Raw genomic sequence first — 21,284 nt, 5'->3', positions numbered from 1 at the left:
CTTCTAGGTACAAGAACAAGTTCTACAGTGCTTCAGATTTGTGTCTCCCTCCATTGTTTCTCAATTTTCTTTGTTCATGCCCAATTAACTTTTTAATTGTTATACGAAGTCATAATTTAATCCTGAGTATAACGCAGGTTTTGTTATTCTTGTTAAGCTTTAACATTTCCTATAAAATATTCTTTTCTTGTGCAATTATTCCAATAGACCAAAAATCTAATCTCCCAACCCTGCCCTATTTTGAAGAGTTGCATGTTTGGCAGTTCTGTTTGCGGTTTTGGAATCATATTCCTCTTTCTTTATTTATCTATGCACAAAATATATTGAGGAAATGCCATTGCTTAGCAATGACAGGGTGCTTCTGGAATGAAATACCACTTTCCACTCCAATTTGCTGATCATAAATATGAATTAAAAATTCAAGGTGTGGCATTTGGAGTAGTTTCGGGGTCAGGCTATTCAGGCAAGAGTAGAGATAAAAGAAAAGAAGGCCTTTAAATACTTTCAGTCTGAAGATACATGAATGAAATAAGCATCATAAAACAGCTCCCAGTGCAAATCAACCTCAAGAATACTATTTGAGAGCACTAATTAAATCTAGTAAACAATAATGCTAGGTAATAACACAATGGCCATCTAAACTCCAATAAAGTTATTTATTCATGGATGTTGATGTATAACGATAGACTCGGAGGCACTTGAGACGATATCGGTTCGAATACTTGGAGATGCTGTTGACTTTCCTAGCAGCAAAAAAACAGAAAACGACACAGTAAGAAAAGAATCTTGTGATATCTTTTTTTAAAAAAGAGTTTGAAAAACAACAACAGTGGGACGCAGTTTTGCGTACTCTAGTCTGCTTCATGCATCCATGTGCTGGCGGGCTCGACTCCATGAAAGCTGATGCCTACAAAGTCTTTTTCAGGCTGCATTTACTACGGCCAGCAAGTTTAAAAGGGAGCAAACCCCTCTGAGCGCAACAGGAGTGAACTTCGGCATAGACGCGCGCAGAGGGTCGCGCAGCCGAGTCCCCCCGCCTCTTTCGCAAACGTGTGCTGAGTTCCGGGGCCGTCAAGGAGCCCTGGCAGCACTGCAATGTGTGTGTGTGTGTCATAAGAACAGGCACCCACCCTCGGTCGCCCTCCTGGCACACAAGGCAGAGCGCGAGGGAAGAAGAGAGCGCTACCTTGCCGAGCCGCCTCCTTCCAAAGAGCCTTCGCTTGCGGAAAGCGGCCAGCACCTTCACTGGAGGGACAGGCGCGCATGCGCTTTCCGAAGAGGCGGCGGCGGCGGCGACCGTGAGGAGGGGGGAGTTAGCGGGTCGGGGGTAAAACGAGACGGCGGCGACACTGGCAGCTGAGGAACAAGGGAGGCGCTGCCCCCGCCCACCGGGTGAGCGCGTGCGAAGCCGTTGAGGAGGGGACGAAACGCCGCGCCGGGTGTTTACCTCAGCGCACCAGGACTGACTGAGCGGGCGGCGAGGTCTTTGGGCGGGCGCTCCCATTGTTCCCATTCAGCGCCTCAAGAGGCGGCGGCGGCTGTTCCTGAAGCTCCTCCCCGCCGAGGTAGAAGGAGGCCGTTGGTCCGTCGTCTCCCCTCCCGCCGCCTCTCTCCCCCTCTGTCCCTTTGTCGCCTCCTCCCGGTCGCGCGCTGCCTCAGCAGCAGGGGCGGGGAAGGGGTGGGGCGAGCCGGAGCAGCATGATGGCGGCGGCCGAAGCGGGTGGCGAAGAGGGCGGCTCGGGAGCGGCCGGAGAGCCCAGCGGGCATTGCCCTCCCGCCGCCGCTGCCGCCGCCGCCGCCTCACGGAGCAACAAGAGCGCCGCCGCCGCCGCTTTCCTGGGTAGCAGCTCGGGCCCAAGCGGCGCCTGCCCCGCGGCGTCGCTCCCCTCGGTGGGCTCCAGGCCTGCCCCTCCTGCGGAGATGTCCAAGGGCCTGTCTCCGCCGGCGGCGATCCCGCTCCTGGAGGGCGGCGGCGGAGGGGGTACCGCTGCCGGCGGTTTCCCTCCGCTGCCGCCGCCCCCGCAGCCGCCGCTTCCGGCCGGAGGGCTGAGCACAGTGGACGAAGGCGACTCGCTGGACGGGCCCGAGTACGAGGAGGAGGAGGTGGCCATCCCGCTGAACGCGCCCCCCACGAACCAGTGAGTAGCGCCTTCTCCTCCTCTCTCTCTTTTCCCCAACCCGATCCCCTTTCTCTCTCCCCCCCCCCCCCCAAATCCCAGGAATGGGGATCCGGCTGATTCAGCCCCGGCACCGCACCCAGTTGTGAAGTCGGCGTTGGTGCGTGTGTGTCAAACTCCGGGCAACTCCTGAAAGTTTCCCTGTTGCGCCCGCCTCTTTTCCTCCTCCCGCATCCCCTTCGAAGCAGCCTCCTTGGTTGGCTTAGTCAGCTGCCTGCTTTCTGCTTGGAAAAACTGAGAACTTGGGACTAAAAAAACACTTTCCCTTCTCCCTAAAATAAATGCTAATAATCGACTCGCCACCAAATATGGAGGCAGCCCTTCAGAGCCCTCGAAAGCAGTGCTTTTCTGCTTGAAAAAATGAAAAGGTGCCAGTACTCGCCATGAAGTTGTTACAGTAAGTGCCAGATTTCTAACCAGTGCTTTTTTTCTAGGAAAAAAAGGTGGCTGTATTGCATACCCTTGAGTACCCCTAGAAAAAAGGCACTGCTCAAAAGTGCCCCTAAGTGCACATTTCCCAAATGCGTGGCCATATTTTTCACAACCATTTTCTCTAGTTCGATTATCTTCATCCCCGCTCCCCATGCCAGACACATCTTTAATCTTGACCCTTTTCCGTTTCTTTTTACCTTGCCAGGTACAGTGGTACCTTGGTTCCGAAACGGCTTAGTTGTTGAACAAATCAGCTCCCGAACGCCGCAAACCCGGAAGTAAGTGTTCCGGCTTGTGAACGTTTTTCAGTAGGCAAACCTACAGCCAATCGGAAGCTGTGCCTTGGTTTTCTAACAGTTTCGGGAGTCGAACCAAGGTACCACTGTACTCCTTTATTTGCAGCTATAGAAAATATTCATACCCTTCTATCCTTTAGTACATAGGAAGGTGCTTCTGCTTAGGAGCAAGTTACCATGGCTTCCTGGCTTTCTAAGCCCTATCTGGAGATGCTAGCAATTGAATCCAGGACCTCCTGCACACAAAGCATTGCCATTGAGCTTCCTAGTTATGGCAGAGAGAGCCTCTTTGCAGATGCTTATATGTGTTAGAAGAAGAAGTTGTAGCTATCAAAATTCCTAATTTGACATAACTGTCAGAGGTAAAGGAATGCTGTCATATTTTGTATTTCTGTGGTCACCCTTTTTGCTTTCTCTGAATGTCCTTTTAAAAGGCATTAAAAATAGTGCTGATGCCATTGGCACAGACTGTCATGACACAGCCTGTCTTTTCAGACACCTTTTACTCAGATAAAAGCTGAAGTCCACAATATATACATATGGGGTGTGTGTTTGAAAATAAATGAAAGGGAAATATTAACATACAGTGGTACCTCGGGTTACAGATGCTTCAGGTTACAGACACTTCAGGTTACAGACACCGCTAACCCAGAAATAGTACCTTGGGTTAAGAACTTTGCTTTAGGATGAGAACGAATTAAGTTCTTAACCCAAGGTACCGCTGTACTTCAAGAAATTCTAAATATGCACACTGAAGATAAATTTTGTATGGGTTAGTTTTAACACCCTACAATAAGTCTTTGACCAGTTCTTCCGAATCCACAGGTGGGTTGCAGCAAAGCTATTACTGCCATTTAACCCTCAGCCAAGCTTCCTCACATTGACCTGGTCTTCTCCAGCCTTGCTCTCACCTTCCCACTCCCTGGTGGGAACATACTGTTTAGCTTGGAAGGGGGCTATTCATCTTATTTCTGTTATTTCACTGAATCACAGAGATTTGTGAGAGCAGTGGCAGTCTTTGAGCTTTAAAATTTCAGCAGTGCCCCGTGTGATGTCTAAATTTGGCACCACTCACACACACAAACACACACTCCAACACACAAACACTCCAGTCTGGAAAGGAATTCCTGTTTCTACTGTTGAATTGCTGGATTTCTTGAGGAATTTACTCCAGTAGTAAGGCTTCTTGGGTTCAACCATGGCAGGGCTTTTCTTTTTACTCCCATGTTAAAGTGCATGAATAGGCATTGTACTGTTGCCACTTGCAACCCAATTCTTCCTGTGCTCTTCTTTGGGAGTAACTTTCCCTGGGTTCAGCCATGGACGGAGCTTTTCTCTCAAGTAAGTGTGCACAAGACTGCAGTTTAATATTCAGTACTGATTTGGAATGCAATTTGGTTTTATTTAATTGCTTTTTTAAAGGAATAGTAAAATGCCAAGATTTTGCAAACTAAAAGGAATAAACTTTCTTTTTTTGGAAGTACAACTATACGTTACTTTAGTGTGGGAGAATCTGAAGAGTAGTTTCTTCAAACATCGTCATCCTACAAAGGGGCAACAGAAAACAGCTGCTGCCTCTATTGGGCTCTGGGGATGATGAATTTTTCCAAGAATTTTTGTTCATTTTTATTTCAGCAGGTTGCCATTAGAAGGGGGCAAGAGCACAGAGGGGTGAATTAAAGTGTAGAGAGGGTGACACAAGCTGGAAGAAAGGGAGCAGAGTGAAAAGGAATGTGAGATGAAGACAGAAAGGTATTACTAGCAAGTTAAAGTAGAATAAGGTGAGAAAAAGAATGGGTAGAAATGCAAGAAGGAAGGGAGAGAAAAGGGCAGCAGCGAGTCACAGAAATGGAAAGGAGGTGGTGAAAGTTATAGGAAGTGATAGAAAGGCATAGATGGTGATGATGACCTGCCCTCTTGCTCACTTTCAACCACAAGCTTCACTGAAGAGAAAACCACCGGAAATCAAAGAGGATACAACTACTAAAAGAGTTCAAAAGTTTTACCAATAATACATGAAATAATGGTTCGCTTGTACTGAAAAAATAGTATTCCAGTGCTGTTTTTTGTTGTATCTAATATATGGTGAGGTGCTAACACTGTTAAGTTTAAATCAACAGTGGGTCCCATGCTCCTGGTTGGGAATCGGACATAGGTCTCAGGCCTGGACTGGTTGGAGACCACTGCCTTACATTATTCAGAAGGATGTTTAAAATATGTAACAGTCATAGTAATACAGACTTACAGTAGAATTGAGATTTCAGTATGTTTTAGGCTGCAATCCTACTTATGTGGAAGGACGTCTCATCTCATTAAATTTGTTGGGATATGTTTCTGAGAAAAGATGCATAAGATCAGTCTGTACATGAATTATTTTAATGCCATCAGACAAGCATTTGATTTTATGAGTCTTCTTGCTCTTTCCAAGATTCACAGGGTAAATTGATTTTCATATGTTTTTCTTCATAGAGTTGTAGCTATAGAAAAGGTTAGTGCTGGTATGCAAAATCTGACTTTTTTTAAGGGGAAAAAGTGGTTTGGAGCAAGTAGGAACCTTATCTACTCATGACCCTTGCCAAAAATTGTGGCTGCCAATTCATCCCTGTCTTCTTTCCCGTCTTGGAAGATGGAGATTGCTCAACTGCAACCGTGGAAGCTCTGCATTGCTATTGTAGAGGGTGGGGAAGAGAAGCAGTGAGCATTCTGGTTTCAGTAACTGCTTGCTGAAGTCCCTAAAGGCTCCACCATGGAGCAGTGACTGAAGATGCCCCACTACCTTTCTTTCAGCTGAAGAATGTATGCTTTAGCCCATGGGTAGGCAGACTAATGCCTGGGGTCTAAATTTGGCCCAATCGCCTTCTAAATGCGGCCTGCGGACAGTCTGGGAATCAGTGTGTTTTTACATGAGTAGAATGTGTCCTTTTATTTAAAATGCATCTCTGGGTTATTTGTGGGGAATAGGAATTCGTTCATTATTATTTTTTTCCAAAATATAATCCGGCCCCCCACAAGGTCTGAGGGACAGTGGACCGGCCCCCTGCTGAAAAAGTTTGCTAACCCCTGCTTTAGCCAGTGGTATGCTGCTGTATTTAGAGTGCTGACAAGCAGTAACTGAAGAACCTTCTGTTTCACTTTCCATGTGTCTGATATCAGCACGCCCTCCATGGCCCTGAACGCATTTTTGAGAGGGTGTGTGACCAGGCAGCCTCCCCACAGTCTACTTCATTGGAGCCTGGCTCTTGCCCAGCCACAGCTCTGCTCCCAGGCCAGTCTGACCCAGGGGCGGAGTGGGGGAGAGGCAGCATAAGCTGTGTTGCCTCTCTCCTGTACAGGGCTGTGCGTGTCCAGCCACAGCTCTGCTCCTGGGTCAGGTCTGACCTGAGAGAAGGAGGAGAGTCGCGGCAGCATTGCAGCCCCTTTCCTCGGCTGGGCAGTGCCACACGAGGATGCTGCCGTGGCGCAAAAAATTGTGGGCGCCCAGCCCCTTCATGGGGAATGTTGTGGGGGCTGGAGCACCCAGGGCCTGCCCACATCCAATGCCTATGGTAGTAGGTGATTCTGTGGCAATCAGGAGGGCAGTCTGGCTGGAGTAGGCTCTGGTGACATTTTTGCCTGTCCTTTTTGCTCTGTTTTACCGGTATATCCCATGGGGTGCTTAGTGGTAGTGGTAGATTGCCCTTTGTGGTGTGGGGGAAAACAATCTGCATTTTTCCGCAAAGAGACAGGAGTGCAGTTCTATATACTGTACTGTCGTTTACTGCATAGAGGAAGTCTGCTAACTAGTTTTCTGTGTTCTTTTCCTGCTGTCACTTCTGGTAGCATTTTGCTACAATCTGTATATGTTATTTGCACCATGATGCATGCTAGATCAATGGATTGAAAGTGCTGGTATATAAATTTTATTTAATAAATTTCTAACCTTGTTAGGCAAAACTCTCAAAGCAGTTTACAAGGGTCTTGCAGAAGGGCCTTAGATGCTGAATTTAATGTCCGGGCACGTATATGTGCGGGGTGGTATCCTTTAGGTACTTGGTACCAAGATGTTTTAAAGAGATGCTTCATATGTTTTTTCTTTTCCACCGTTTTGTAATGGTTTTAGAGTAATCCATACAAACTAGAATAAATATTTATGGAACTGTGTGGTTTTGATTTAGAGTTGGTCCTTCATCCAGATATTTACCGTACTGGAATCTAATAAAACATATGAAGCAGGTATTTGAGATCTGTTAGGATTATGTTTTGAAGTTTTCTCTGCCTTAGAATTTTAGGACAGTGGGTGTTTGTAACATATTGCCTGCTTTGGCCCCAGCAAAGTAAAAACCCAACATGGTTTTACATGGGTAAACTCTATTCTTTGAGTGCTCTGAACTAAACCGATTATACAACTGCTTTTGTTGCTTCTTGACAGTTTCAGTTACCAGTAAGATATCATAGTTTGTACCCTTGAGTGGAATGAGATATTCAATCACAACAGCCCTGGAAAGAAAGAAAAAGAAATTCTGGGAGGCAGATTAGCAATAGTCCTGTTGCCTTTGAGGATCATGCATGAAATAAAACCTTATACAAAACATGCATGGTGTTGTACTCCTTCTGAGTAGTCATTGCTTGGGGAATTAATATTATACCATATCCTTGGTCATCTATGTAAATATTTGAACTGAGCCATAGATATACTTCATCCAAACCATAGTTTGACCATCAAATCTGATCCTTGGACTTGCATGCTGATTCCTTCCCTCACAAACTGCAGCTTGCCCACTTCGGATGTGGTAATAAACTGGCTGCCGCAGATCAGAAACCTGGGAAGGGAATTACAGTGGTACCTCGCAAGACGAATGCCTCGCAAGACAAAAAACTCGCTAGACGAAAGGGTTTTTTGTTTTTTGAGCTGCTTCGCAAGACGATTTTCCCTATGGGCTTGCTTCGCAAGACAGAAACGTCTTGCAAGTTTGTTTCCTTTTTCTTAACACCGTTAATACAGTTGTGACTTGACTTCGAGGAGCATCTCTTAGAACGCGGTGTGGTAGCCTTTTTTGAGGTTTTTAAAGACTTTGGTGATTTTTGAAGCTTTTCCAAAACTTTCCCGACACCGTGCTTCGCAAGACGAAAAAAATCGCAAGACGAAAAAAATCGCGGAACGAATTAATTTCGTCTTGCGAGGCACCACTGTAGCTTGTGAGTCTCTGCCCCCCTTGCACTTTAGTTCCCATTCCAGTACACTTAGCACAAGGACAAGAATATATCTGTTTGCAAAACAAATGGGAAGTAATTGAACAAACAAATATTTGAAAATAATATTTAAAGTGGTGTTTCAACTTCTTTGTTTAAATGACCTTCCTCACCTGCCTAGGGCATGCCACTGCTTGCTAACATCCTTCAGAAGTAATTTAGTGAGGAAGAAATGAAGGCTGCTCAGCAAGAACTGAAGATTTTCAAATACTGTATGCGCTGTTTACTTTTGTGAATACATTTTAACTTGATGGCTATTAATCTTTTTCTTTTCTTTTTTGAGATATTTAAATCTTTTGGTACCTTCTGAAAACTTATTTATTCTCCCAAGCCTTTGCTGTCAGTTAATACCAGTCTTTACTTAATTTGTTTGCTTTGGATTTTACTGTTTGTTGTTGTTTTTTATTGCATAGGTGTTGATTTTACTGTAATTTTGGTGTACAGCACTTCAATTTTTAAGTGAAAAGTGGTATAAAAACATTTAAAAATAAACCTTTGATGTAAATTGACTATGCCCTTCCTCAGTAGTTGCTGTGTTTAAAATTATGGTGTTAAATGTAGAATGTTTTATTGCAGTACCAGGAGAAGGCAGCTGTAGGTTACTATATCAAACCTGCAGAACTCCTTCTGGCCCTTCCTGCATATTTCTTTCTCTCTTGTATATCCTGTTCTTGATGACCATTGGTTATGTTACTATATTATGAATTGGGAATCGTTACTGCTGACTCAGTAGTTCTTTCCCAGTCCTGCTTTCCAGAGCAACGTGAGAAAAGAACAGTAGGCAAGCACATGTATGCTAATGAAACAGGAAATCTGCTGTACTTTCTGGACATTGGAAATACTGTAGGAAACCCTAAAAAATAGGAGTTTGTGTCTGGCTAACTAGTACTCAGAATAGAGCTTGAAATCAATCAACTATTGATTTCAGTGAGTCTACTCAGAATATGACTTAATTGCATATAACTCAGAGCCTCTTTGTGTAAACAATTTCCATAATTCCTAACCATTGGCTATGATGGCTGGGGCTTATTGAAATTATAGTTCAGAACACCTGGAGGGCACCAGGTTTGTGAAAGCTGGTTAAGATTCTGTCTCTTCCCTTCCGCCCCCCCCCCCCCTGATTAGTTGTTGGATTCTTCTTGTGCAGAGGATTTGATTAATCATTACTACAAACCAAACAACATCTATTCAGTTATTGAACTTGCATATTCCTCATGTGGGTCCCCATCACATCTTTTTTCTTCAAGCAGTGGAACTGCTAATAACGCCTGTGTCTGTCTGGTGTGTAACTAGACTTGTCGCATAACAGGTCTAGCTAATTCAGATAGTGGGTGTGTTAGAATACCTACTATGTTGTAAATATTTAAAGGTAGTTGGAATATGATATAATCAAGACACTAATGATAGGCTTTTAAAAACAATCTACATGAAGGGATAATTGACATTTTCCCAATGGCTCTCATGTCATCCAAACTAATAATGCTGTGGGGCAGAGATTTCTTGATTCCAGGCAAAATGTCATGCTTCTGGGGACATCTGGCCGACAACAGGAGACACTGTACTGGCTTCCCATCTTCTACTGAACCCAGGATCAAGGTTCTTGTATTGATTTACAAAGCCTGGAACAGCATAGGTCCTGAACCCTTATGTTCCAGCTCAGTCACTGAGATAGTCTCCCAGGGTGTTGCTTGTCATCCCCTGAGTTGGCAAGCTCATTTGACAACAATAAGGAACCTAGCCTTTAGTTTCATCAACCCATTAATGTGGGTTAACAGAGATTCTAACAGAGATTCAGCAGGTGCCTCCTGTTTCAATTTTTTAAACACCTGCTGAATACTTACCTGTTCCATCAGGCTTATGCAAGCAATGAACAGTACATTACAGAATAGTTATCTGACTTCTAATTTTAACATTTTCATTATATGGTTTTATGTACACTTGTGAACCATGATATTATCTTTATGAATTAGTGATATATAAGTATTTTTATAAATTAAAAAAGTTACAATATAGGAGTATTCTGGTTGATACATGTGCATACATGGGTACAGGCAATATGCAAAACAAAAGTTAACCTTTTAGAAGGTGAGGTTGAAATACTGTTTCAATATAAAACCCAAAGTATTCATTAGAAGAAGAATAAATGAAAAGTGTTTATACTTGGAACGTGATGTAAATATTTATCTTGTGAGCCAAAGCTAAGCATCTCAGAGAAAACTTTCAGGGCTTGTTGATCACATCACCAGAATGATGCTTAGAGCACACATACTGTGTGTGTGTGTGTGTGTGTGTGTGTGTGAGAGAGAGAGAGAGAGAGAGAGAGAGAGATTTCCCCCCCCCCTCCTCTGGAAGGAGAAGGTAAAGGTAGCAGAAAGTTATACAGAAACCAGCAGGCGTATAACTACTTAAAGCAAGCTAACATGCTAGTGCAAGTCTGGGTTTATTGTGTAATGCCAGAGTCAGTAAAATTTATCTTAACTATTAACTTGATCAAAGCATATTAAAATGATTTTTATGTGCTATTTAAAGGTACATAAACATTAGAGTGAAAATGTGCTGAGAAGGTTGAAGAAATATGCTACATATAGAATAAAACAGTAAGGTGTTATTTCTAAATATTGAAATAAATATTGAAACTTTTTTTAAAAAAACAACTAGTTTTATTGATACATTATTGATATTTTTTACTCTTAATACTGCCATGTTGTTGTTATTTATTAAATTTGTATACCGCCCATCTGAAGAACACAGGGCAGTTAACAACATAAAAATACTAAATGAAAACACAAAATACACAATAAAAGAGAAAGCAAAAACCCCACTACCACAAGCACATTAAAAAGGCAATAGAATGGTTGAAGAGAAATGTTTTCCCCAGGCGCCTAAAGATATGTAATGAAGGCTCCAGGCAAGCCTCCATGGGGAGAGCATTGCATAAACAGAGAGCCACCATAGAAACGGCCCATTCTCGTCTTGCCATCCTCCAGACCTCTTGTGGAGGAGGCACACAAAGAAGGGCCTCAGGTGATGATTGCAGGGTCCAGATTGCTTGGGAGTTGTGGTCCTCAGCCTTTTAAAGCAGAGTTCAAACTTAGCCAGGCACATTTTGCACCTGACTATTGGCCACTTGTGACCGAGTAAAGATGCCTGGGCGCCACGATGCGCTTGACATCCCTGCTCTCTGGAGGTGCATGCCTGGGGATTGTTGGATCTTGACCTTTTTCATAAGCTAATACAGTGGTACCTCGGGTTAAGTACTTAATTCGTTCCGGAGGTCCGTACTTAACCTGAAACTGTTCTTAACCTGAAGCACCACCTTAGCTAATGGGGCCTCCTGCTGCCGCCGCGCCGCTGGAGCACGATTTCGGTTCTCATCCTGAAGCAAAGTTCTTAACCTGAAGCACTATTTCTGGGTTAGCGGAGGCTGTAACCTGAAGCGTATGTAACCTGAAGCGTATGTAACCTGAAGTGTATGTAACCCGAGGTACCACTGTATCACATCCTATAGAATTCTGTTAGTTACTGTATTTTTCGCTCTATAACATGCACCAGACCATAACACGCACATAGTTTTTAGAGGAGGAAAACAAGAAAAAAATATATTCTAAACGAAACAGTGGATATATGATTTTTGTGGTTCATGCTGTGGCCACAGACATGTGATCTGACAGTGAGTTTGGAGTAGCTCAATGCAAAAATCCTGAGGATCCATGTGGATCCATGCCTTGTAACCACGTTTTTGCACCACTGCGGCCCCAGGCAACAGTGGGTGCATGCTTTTTTTGGTGCAAGATGTAGCCATGGACATGCTATGTGATCTGATGGTGAATTTGGGGTGACCCAGTGCAAAAATCCTGAGGATCCATGTGGATCCGTGCTTTGTAACCACGTTTTAAGTGGGGAAGGAAGGAAAAGCACTCAAGGGACAAGAAACACGCGTGGGGTGTGTGGAGAAGGATGCTGCTAATAATGCAGGAGAGGAGTTTAAGGGGAGAAGGAACACACGTGGGGTGTGTGGAGAAGGATGCTGCTAATAATGCAGAAGAGGGGTTTAAGGGGAGAAGGCTCCTCTCCCCTCCCGCTTTGCTCCTTTAAAGAAGCGGGCTCTCTGTCCCTCTCTCCTCCCCACTCAGCGGCTCTTCTCCCGCTTTGCTGTTTCAAAGCGAGCCACGGAGGAGGGAAGGAAGGGGAACCATGGATCCTCTGCTCATGACTGCAGCAGATCCCCTCCGCCACCCGCAGGCACTTGCTCCATAACACGCACAGACATTTCCCCTTACTTTCTAGGAGGAAAAAAGTGAGTGTTATGGTGCAAAAAATACGGTATATTTTATATTCACAAGCAGAATGAATTTTAGGAGCCAAAATGCTTTTTCTGTGCAGCCTGAGTAGGAGCAGTGAACAACATTATAGTTAATTGTTGTTGCTTGTCTTCACCTACCCCACCTACTGCCCTGCTCACAGTTGTGAAGAATTTTCTTACATTATGAATGCTCTGTGTCACCATTAAGAAAAAGACTTAGGGATAGGCTAGTATATATGTGGATTGTCCTTAGATAGTGACTTTTCTTATTTAAGGTCTCAGGGTTCTTAATTTTTAACCAAGCTCCAGGTTGTCTGAACTAGCCAGGTGTTTAACTGATAATCAACCACAGTCAGTCTGTCATTTGAAAAATAACAGTTTAGAGCCGACTTGCCCCAAAATGGCAACTAGACGTTCTGTTTTGATGACTGTAACCTTGGTTTAAGAAGCCATTTGGCCCCTGGATTATATATTTGGATTTCTAACACTGTTTTTAAGACTTTATAGGTCAAAACCAGCACTGTGAATTGGGCCCCGAAACTAATTGGCAGCCAGGCCAGGGTTGGCCTTATATGCTCAAAGGGAGCATCTTTTCACCTCACTTTGTACCAGATTTTCTGTGAAAGAAAAAAGGGGTGCAAGTCTTTTCTGCTTCTTCAAACCTCAGCATAAAAGATGAGGTTGTAGCGTCCATCCCTCAAGTTATTTACATGGAGCTGAGACTGTGGGAAGGAGAATAGTTATTAGCTACATGATGTAGTAAGAGAACTTCCAGAAAACTAATAGTGTCAGTCCAGAGTTGGGTTTTTCTATGCTAGGTTTCCATTGCATCTACTGTATGTGGATTTCCCAGAAAAATTTCTACAAAGTTGTTCTCTGCCCTTAAATTAAGATCTGTTGTAGCATGTTTATTTGACATATTTAATAATAATATTTTATGTAAGGGATGCGGGTGGCGCTGTGGGTAAAACCTCGCTGATCGCATGGTCGGCGGTTCAAATCCCCGCGGCGGAGTAAGCTCCTGTCGTTCGGTCCCAGCTCCTGCCCACCTAGCAGTTCGAAAGCACCCTTAAGTGCAAGTAGATAAATAGGTACCGCTTTATAGCGGGAAGGTAAATGGCGTTTCCGTGTGCTGCACTGGTGCTGGCTCGCCAGATGCAGCTTGTCACGCTGGCCACGTGACCCGGAAGTGTCTTTGGACGGCGCCGGCTCACGGCCTCTTGAGCCAGATGAGCACGCAACCCTAGAGTCGGACACGACTGGCCCATACGGGCAGGGGTACCTTTACCTTTATATTTTATGTGCCGTATATATTAAATAACTATTCTAACAGCCAAAAATAATTGAAATTGAAGTAGTGTGGTTTTTAATGATTTCAAAGTTTTATTTATAAATTACTTTTAATGGGCTAGTTGTAACAAAATATTTATATCCAAATGACACATATTTGGATCTATAATCAAGCATTGTGATGTCCCACGGTAAAAACTGGATTTCCTAAGAGGAAGAGTATTTCCTAAAATGAAAAGGGAAAGGTATGGTAGTGCTAGTGGGATTTTTTTATTTTACTACCTACTATGAATTATGGACACAAACCTATGTGAGCTTTTGTGTATATTCCCTAAACTCAAATGGTGGTTATATATTTACTAGTGGTACCAGTGCTTCCTGGAAAATTGGAGTGGGGGATACAGCAATGAACATTTTCCATGCCATATAGCGCTCTCTCTGTGCGTGTATGTGTGTATATTAATCAGATATATCTTTCTATCTTAATGCTTTTATTGGATTCATATCTGGCTAGGATTGGGCTGATAGCTTGTGATCTAGTGTATATTTACTTGGAAGGAAGTGCCATTGAAGGCAGGGGGACTTGTTTCTGAATAAAAGCATGTTTAGGATTATGTTTTAAGTTTTAGAAAAACTGTCACAAGTCCAATCTTATTTTGTAGCTTTCCAGCACTGTTGTATTATTTTGATGTCTCAGAAATGAAGCTGCCCCTCACTTCCCTCACCCCCCCCCCAAAGAACTTTGCTTACCAAAGAAAGTTTCAAAGGCTGGCATTTCAGTGTATATCCTGTTTTCTAGAGAAGTGTGTTATCTACAGGAGTTTCCTCAGGATATTTGCTAGAACAGTGTGCTGCCATGTTTGCAAAGTATAACCTACTTCCATGGTCTATTCTACTTTTCCAATGAATTTTTAGCCGAAATTATCCCAAGGCATGCTTGCATGAGTAATGTAAGAAAATAAAAATACAGCAGGATTCTATTTTATTATATAGAGAATGTCTCAGGACCACAATATCTCAAGGACTGCCTCTCCCCATGTATACTGAGCTGGACCTTGCAGTCATCATCTGAGGCCCTTCCTCCATGAGAAGTCTGGAGGGTGGCAAAATGGGCCTTTTCTGCGGTGGCTCCTTGCTTGTGGAATGCTCTCCTCATCATTACATATCTTTACGCACCAGGCAAAAACATTCTTCTCCTCCCAGACCTTTTGCTAATTAAACAATCTATGGCTTTTTAAACTGTGTTGGTGGGGGTTATTGTTTTTCTTTGTCACTATGGTATGTACTTTTGTGTTTTTATATTGTAAACCACCCTGTGATTCTCGGATGAAGCGCAGTATAGGAAATAGAATAGAATAGAATAGAATAGAATAGAATAGAATAGAATAGAATAGAATAGAATAGAATAGAGAAATATAACACCTGGTGTTATTTTTCCAAACACATTGGTTAGTTTTCGTAACAACCCAATCATTAATAAATAAAAAACTAGTGTGTAACATTTCTTGCCACATCATTTATAGCTTCTTCCATAGAGCATTAACAGCTTTATCAAGCAAAGGTGAATTGCTCGCAGAAACCATTTTTTTTACAATAGGGTTTGTTTCTAGAAGGGGGCTGCCTTGCACTAAATTAAATTATGCATGTTGTTTCCCCAGCTTGATCCTTGCCTATGTGACTGTAATGTGAGTGTAATTCCCAAGATTCATAGATAGTATCACACTACCCTCCTACAGGTGATTAATGCTGGAAACTGGATGAAAGCACGAGTCTTCCCTTGCCCTATTTTATGAGGAAAATGCATTTCTAAAAAATCTGTACAAAGTGCCTGCAAAATGCATACAATTTAAAAGTGGGGGTTTTTCATTCTTTTTTCAAAACAATCGGACAGAGCAGGTTTACGATTGGAATCAAAATTAGGTGGCTCATTCTGTCCCTGGGTTAAACTGTCAGACCCAATACAGTGGTACCTCCGGCTGTGGATGGGATCCGTTCCGGAGCTCCAGTCGGATCCCGGGGTTTCCGCAACTGGAGGGACCGCTTCTGCGCATGCACATGCAGCAAAATCTGGAAAAATACTTCCAGATTTGCTGCGTTCGCATCCTGAAGGATACGCAACCAGAGGTGTGTGTATCCAGAGGTACCACTGTAGAGGTTTAACTTTATCCATTAAACAGAAACAACTTTCCAGCATAGTAGCTCATTGGGTGATTCCTTCCTCGTCAGATATTCTGAATTTATTTATATTTGACTAAACTTTAATTTATTGATAAATAAACCATTTATTATTTCTATCTTTCTGTTGCCTCTACCAGGCTGCCTTGGGGCAACTGTGATTGCAGGAGCTACAGGCAAGAGATAATGCTAGACAGTGCAACAAGTGACAATATTTTCCTATTTAGTGCCACATTTCTACCCAAGTGGCTGTATGTTCCAGAAAGTGGGGTGGCTAGATGTGTGCAGCAGGTCAACCTTCATTCTTCCTGTGGCAGCACCACACCACAATTGATGACCTGTAATTTCTCCCCCGGGACGCGGGTGGCGCTGTGGGTTAAAGCCTCAGCGCCTAGGACTTGCCGATCGAAAGGTCGGCGGTTCAAATCGTTCGGTCCCAGCGCCTGCCAACCTAACAGTTCGAAAGCACCCCCGGGTGCAAGTAGATAAATAGGGGCCGCTTACCAGCGGGAAGGTAAACGGCGTTCCGTGTGCTGCGCTGGCTTGCCAGATGCAGCTTGTCACGCTGGCCACGTGACCTGGAAGTGTCTGTGGACAGCGCTGGCCCCTGGCCTCTTAAGTGAGATGGGCGCACAACCCCAGAGTCTGTCAAGACTGGCCCGTACGGGCAGGGGTACCTTTACCTTTAATTTCTCCCCCTCCTTTTTTTATTGAGGATGGCTTCATGTTTGTTGCATTAATTGACACCAGCTTACATTTGCATTACTCTGTACTGATGTCTTCGGAGGGGAAAAATACTGTGTGGCCTTTCCTAGGGAAATCTGTTACACCCTTGGTCGATTACCTTGAGTAATCTCTAGAGTTAGAAGGTCATTCTCCTGTGCAGCATGGACTCGAGCATAGGAGGTTGCCTTTTGATGTTTGAGGACATTTTCAAACTTTATCTTAGATTTCTTGAGAAGATTCACCTTTTGCTAGTGACCTCTCATCATGGGAGATGATGGATGGAATCTAGTTGGTGGACTTGCATTTACAGAAGGTATTTCGTTTCAACAGAAGAAGAAGGGAGACAATCTCAGGCCTCCATACCCGCAGCACCTCCTGAAAATCACTCAAGAGGGTTGGGGGACTTTCCAGAACAAGGTCGAAGGTGGTCTTGGTGGGGTTTGTAGGGGAAAGTGACAAAACTCCTCCTCTCTTCCTCTTCCATTAGCAGAGGTGTCTGCTTGATCAAAAACCCTTTGGTGAGCACAAGAACACCAATTGGATTCCACCCAGTAGAGGAAGTCTGTTCCATAGCCTCTGGGTCATTTCTTCATTGAATGCTCTGTTCTTTAAGTTGAACTCCATTTTGGACAATCTTTTTGTAGGTTTTGTGTACTCCTTACATCCTGTGGAGAAATGAGGCATGGAGTACATTTTATTAACAAAGCACAAAAACATTGCATTGAACTGTGTGTGTGACAACACACAGTCAATGCCTGTGTTAAATCGTATTAACTTACGATTCTAGCTCCCTTTGTTTATTATTCCATGTGAAGAGACTCCATGCTATGAAAGGGTCATGGGGCTTTGCTGCTTGCTCTTGCCCCAGCCCGCTTAAGTAAAGTCAACTTCCACAGCACACATTTAGGTATTCTCTGGAACATCTCCAAACTTAACGCCCACTCTCTGTGGATTCTGCTCTGCTTATGTTTGCAGTGCTTCCTTTAGAGTCTTTCCCCCCAGACTTTGACTGCTTGGGCAGTCCACATGCAGAAGTCAAGTAACGAAAACTTTGCCTAGAACAAGGCTTTAATGAATGCAGAGGACTTCAGTAATAGTCATACATGGAAGTTTTGTTAACTTTTGTAGAATTGTGTCTTTTTTGCAACTGTTTTGCAACTGACCATGGGAGTATAGAAATTCATTGGAAGATTGACTTACTGTGGAAGCAGCCACCACAGGCCTTCTGTAGAGCTTGTAACTGAGCCCCTTCATTTTTATAAATGTTTATCTTTGCTCCAGACTATGCTGTGATGGTTCATGGCTGATAGTTGTGGGGTTTTTTTAACCCAGATGTCTATATCCACATGCTTTTCACTTTATTCAGTTGGTTGAAGCTTACATGCAGCATTTTTATGCTTTGTGTTCCAGATGGTATCATGGGAAGCTTGACAGAACAATTGCAGAAGAACGCCTTCGGCAAGCAGGGAAACCTGGAAGTTATCTTATCCGAGAGAGTGATCGAAGGCCCGGATCATTTGTGCTTTCATTCCTTAGTAAAACCAATGTTGTTAATCACTTTAGGTGAGTGTTGATTTAATATTGTTGAAAAAGCTGTTTAAAGATGTATGCCTAAAGTGTGGGTTTTGAAGCTTAGCAGGTGTCTTGTGAATGAGTTAGAGTGAGAGACTCTCTTTCCTCCCCCGAAAAATTCAAAGTGGCATCATCATCGACTGAATTGGCATTTTCTTCTTTCAGAAGACACTTTACGTATTGATTATCCAGGAAGCCCTATATGTGACAGAATTCTGGGCACATGTTCTATTCATTCAGGGTACGGGCCAGGTCCATTGGGCCCAGTTGTGTTCCTGCTGCAAAAACTGAAGATATGGCCTGGAACATTCTCCTGCAATTCAGATGAGATTGCATTAGCTTGTAATTCATCCTCTGTTATATTTCCTGTTACTCTGCTCCAACACCGTTCCTTGCTTTAAATCACCCCATTTTCCATTCCCTCCCTCGCCATTCATCTTTCACAATACTTAAGAGAACAGGACTAAAAGGTAGAGTTGTGGAGAGCTACTTCCTTGGTGAAATGCTGTAGTAGCCTGACTTATTTCCATTTGGCTAGTGGCTTGCTCTGTGGCATTCAGTTACCTTTTCCTCTGCAGAGGGGGAATGTATGTCTGGAGTATGCAAGGTAGATACTTAAGTGGCTGGTAGCTTCTAAGCAATGGTGGCTTTCTAAACTGTATACTCTTAACTTGAAAGCACAGAGAGAGCCAGGCAGGGTTGCTGTTGCTGCTTGGAAACTGGCAGCTGCCACGGCATTGACCATGTGCTCCACAGCTGTCATTTCTCTCTCTGCCTTGAATGTAGCTTTGTTTTGTAAGCCTGAGTTTTGGAGATAGTGCTCACAGCTTTTCATTCCCCACCTTCCAGAGAAGCAGAGGGCTAAGTTGATCTGCAGCTTGATAGCTTTCTTATAGCTCTTAAAGGCTGGAAAAGAGGATAAACACTCATCTGGCTTCTTGCAGCTGTTCTTACCAATCTAGGTAGCCAGCATTGACTGATTTGTTCAGTATTATATACCTGCCATCCCCCTGCATCTGCAGATCAATAGGGATTGGCATAGATTCTAAATAACATAGTTCAAAAACTACAGCCGTTTGGCTGCTTGATGAGTACAGTTGCTTCACACCACAAACAGGCAAATTGGAAACTGCTCTGGATATAGTGTTTAAATTAGGTTTTTAGGCTTAATTTTATCAAATTGTGCATGGAGCTTTCTAAAATAGTAGTCAAAACGTATCTGAGCCCCCCCCCCCCCCGGCATTTATTTCAAGCATACAGTGGTGCCTCGCAAGATGAAAAGAATCCGTTCCGCGATTCTCTTCGTCTAGCGGTTTTTTTGTCTTGCGAAGCAAGCCCATTGACAGCTTAGCGGATTAGCGCTACAGTGGTCTAGCGGCTTTTCGCGATCAGCTGTTAAGCGGGTTATCAGCGGAACAGCTGATAGGCGGCTTAGCGGCTTAGGAAAAGGGGGGGGGGAGCGAAAAAAACCCGCGGGGACGCACAAGATTTTTTCGTCTTGCGAAGCAACCCCATAGGGAAATTCGTTTTGCGAAGCGCCTCCAAAACGGAAAACCCTTTCGTCTAGCGGGTTTTCCGTCTTGCGAGGCGTTCGTCTAGCGGGGCACCACTGTATTTGTGGTTTGAATGAAACATATTCTTTATTACATGAAAAGTGAATCTTTGGCCCGCTAGATGTTGCTGTACTATAACTCCCATTGTCTCTAACCATTGACCATTCTAGCAGGGGCTGATGGGAGCTGGAGAGCAACATTTGGAGAGCCACAGATTTCAATCCCTACTTTATACGATGGATGTTTGTTCAAATAAGGCTTGGGAATGTTAGGAAGTGGGGTTTCTCTTTTGTTCTATTAAGTAGAGATAGACCGAACTGCTGTCAGTGTGAATATGTATACATCCTTTAATATCCTAAAAACACAGTCAGTTTAATATTTATTCTTTCAAGTTTTAAAAAACTAACATTCCAGAAAGACTGAAATACCAAAGTATATATTTTTGAATTTATTCATGCTATAATTCTTAATATTTTCTACTAATGTAGGTCATAATCTTTCTTAACAGGATTATTGCAATGTGTGGTGACTATTATATTGGCGGGAGACGGTTTTCTTCACTTTCTGACCTAATAGGTTATTACAGCCATGTATCTTGTTTGCTTAAGGGGGAAAAATTGTTGTTTCCTGTAGCACCTCCAGAGGTATGTACTATTTTTTTAAAGCAAATGTTTCTGTGCTCCTATTAAAATCATCTTTACAGAAATACCCATTTTAATTTGGAAATGTGAAATGAGTTACATATTTGTGGATGGATAACTGGATACTATAAAGCTCCATCCAAATCTATATATTAGTATTCAATCATAGAAGAGATTATTTATTTAGAAACTTAGACTTTGCTGTATTAGAGAAATAATTTGGTACTGTGACATACACTGTATGGTTGAAAAATACGATTGGATACTTGGTTCAGAAACCTCTGAAACGAATCCGCTTGCCTCTCTTCCTCCGTGCATGAAAGCAGGAAGCAGAGGAGAAAAGTTTTCATCCTGCTGGGTTCCAAATAGCCTGGGGGGGATCAGCTCCCATCCCTTCCTCTCTCTCTCTTTCTGGGAGAGAAGGTAAGCACTATAGAGCAAATAACAACATTTATCTAAGTTCTCAGCGTGATTGAAGCTCAGGGCCTTCATATTTTCTTCCCACCCTGGTGGGAAATGATGAGAGAAAAGGGTGAAAAAGCCCACCCTGCCTGATCTTAAAAGAATAGAAGAGAAAGCCTTGTGTTGGTAAAAGACCTCTGATCTTACTGTTTGCTTATGAGTGCTTTGGGCACATTGACCACAAGTAGAAAATTGGAAATGGAAGTGATGGTAGATCTCATTTAATGGGTTGAATCTAGATTTTCCATAGGTGAAATTCTACCCTTGGGGTGCTCTGCTGGAGGAGGGGGGAACAACAACATTTCTGCCAATTTCTCCACCCGTCCCTTGTGCCCCCCTGAACAACCTCTGTGGAGGATCAGGGATGCTTCAGAACAGTGTGGGAGGTAGCACCAGGGGGAATTAGTAAACATAATACCATCTCCTAA

The 21,284-nt window shown here is 43.4% G+C and overlaps 1 protein-coding gene and 1 long non-coding RNA gene across 4 annotated transcripts in view; one reads left to right on the top strand and one right to left on the bottom strand.

The window, feature by feature from the left end:
- Positions 1 to 637: 637 nt before the first annotated feature.
- On the bottom strand, positions 638 to 1,583 carry LOC114606768 (uncharacterized). Its single transcript, XR_003708971.2, has 2 exons — positions 1,448 to 1,583; positions 638 to 743 (listed from the first exon to the last, which is right to left on the bottom strand). It is a non-coding gene; the product is annotated as an uncharacterized LOC114606768 (long non-coding RNA).
- Positions 1,584 to 1,698: 115 nt separating this feature from the next.
- The window catches only part of RASA1 (RAS p21 protein activator 1), a 48,251-nt gene continuing 28,665 nt past the window's right edge, over positions 1,699 to 21,284 (top strand). For all 3 annotated transcript variants that reach the window (XM_028749317.2, XM_028749316.2, XM_077936234.1), the window contains exons 1-3: positions 1,699 to 2,138; positions 18,039 to 18,191; positions 20,262 to 20,397. In XM_028749317.2, the coding sequence (XP_028605150.2) occupies positions 1,699 to 2,138; positions 18,039 to 18,191; positions 20,262 to 20,397 (729 nt within the window). The remainder of the gene's footprint in view (positions 2,139 to 18,038; positions 18,192 to 20,261; positions 20,398 to 21,284) is intronic.

Source organism: Podarcis muralis, chromosome 11 (assembly GCF_964188315.1).
Source record: "Podarcis muralis chromosome 11, rPodMur119.hap1.1, whole genome shotgun sequence".
Taxonomy (NCBI): Eukaryota; Metazoa; Chordata; class Lepidosauria; order Squamata; family Lacertidae; genus Podarcis; species Podarcis muralis.
This window is presented reverse-complemented; position numbering and strand designations above follow the sequence as displayed.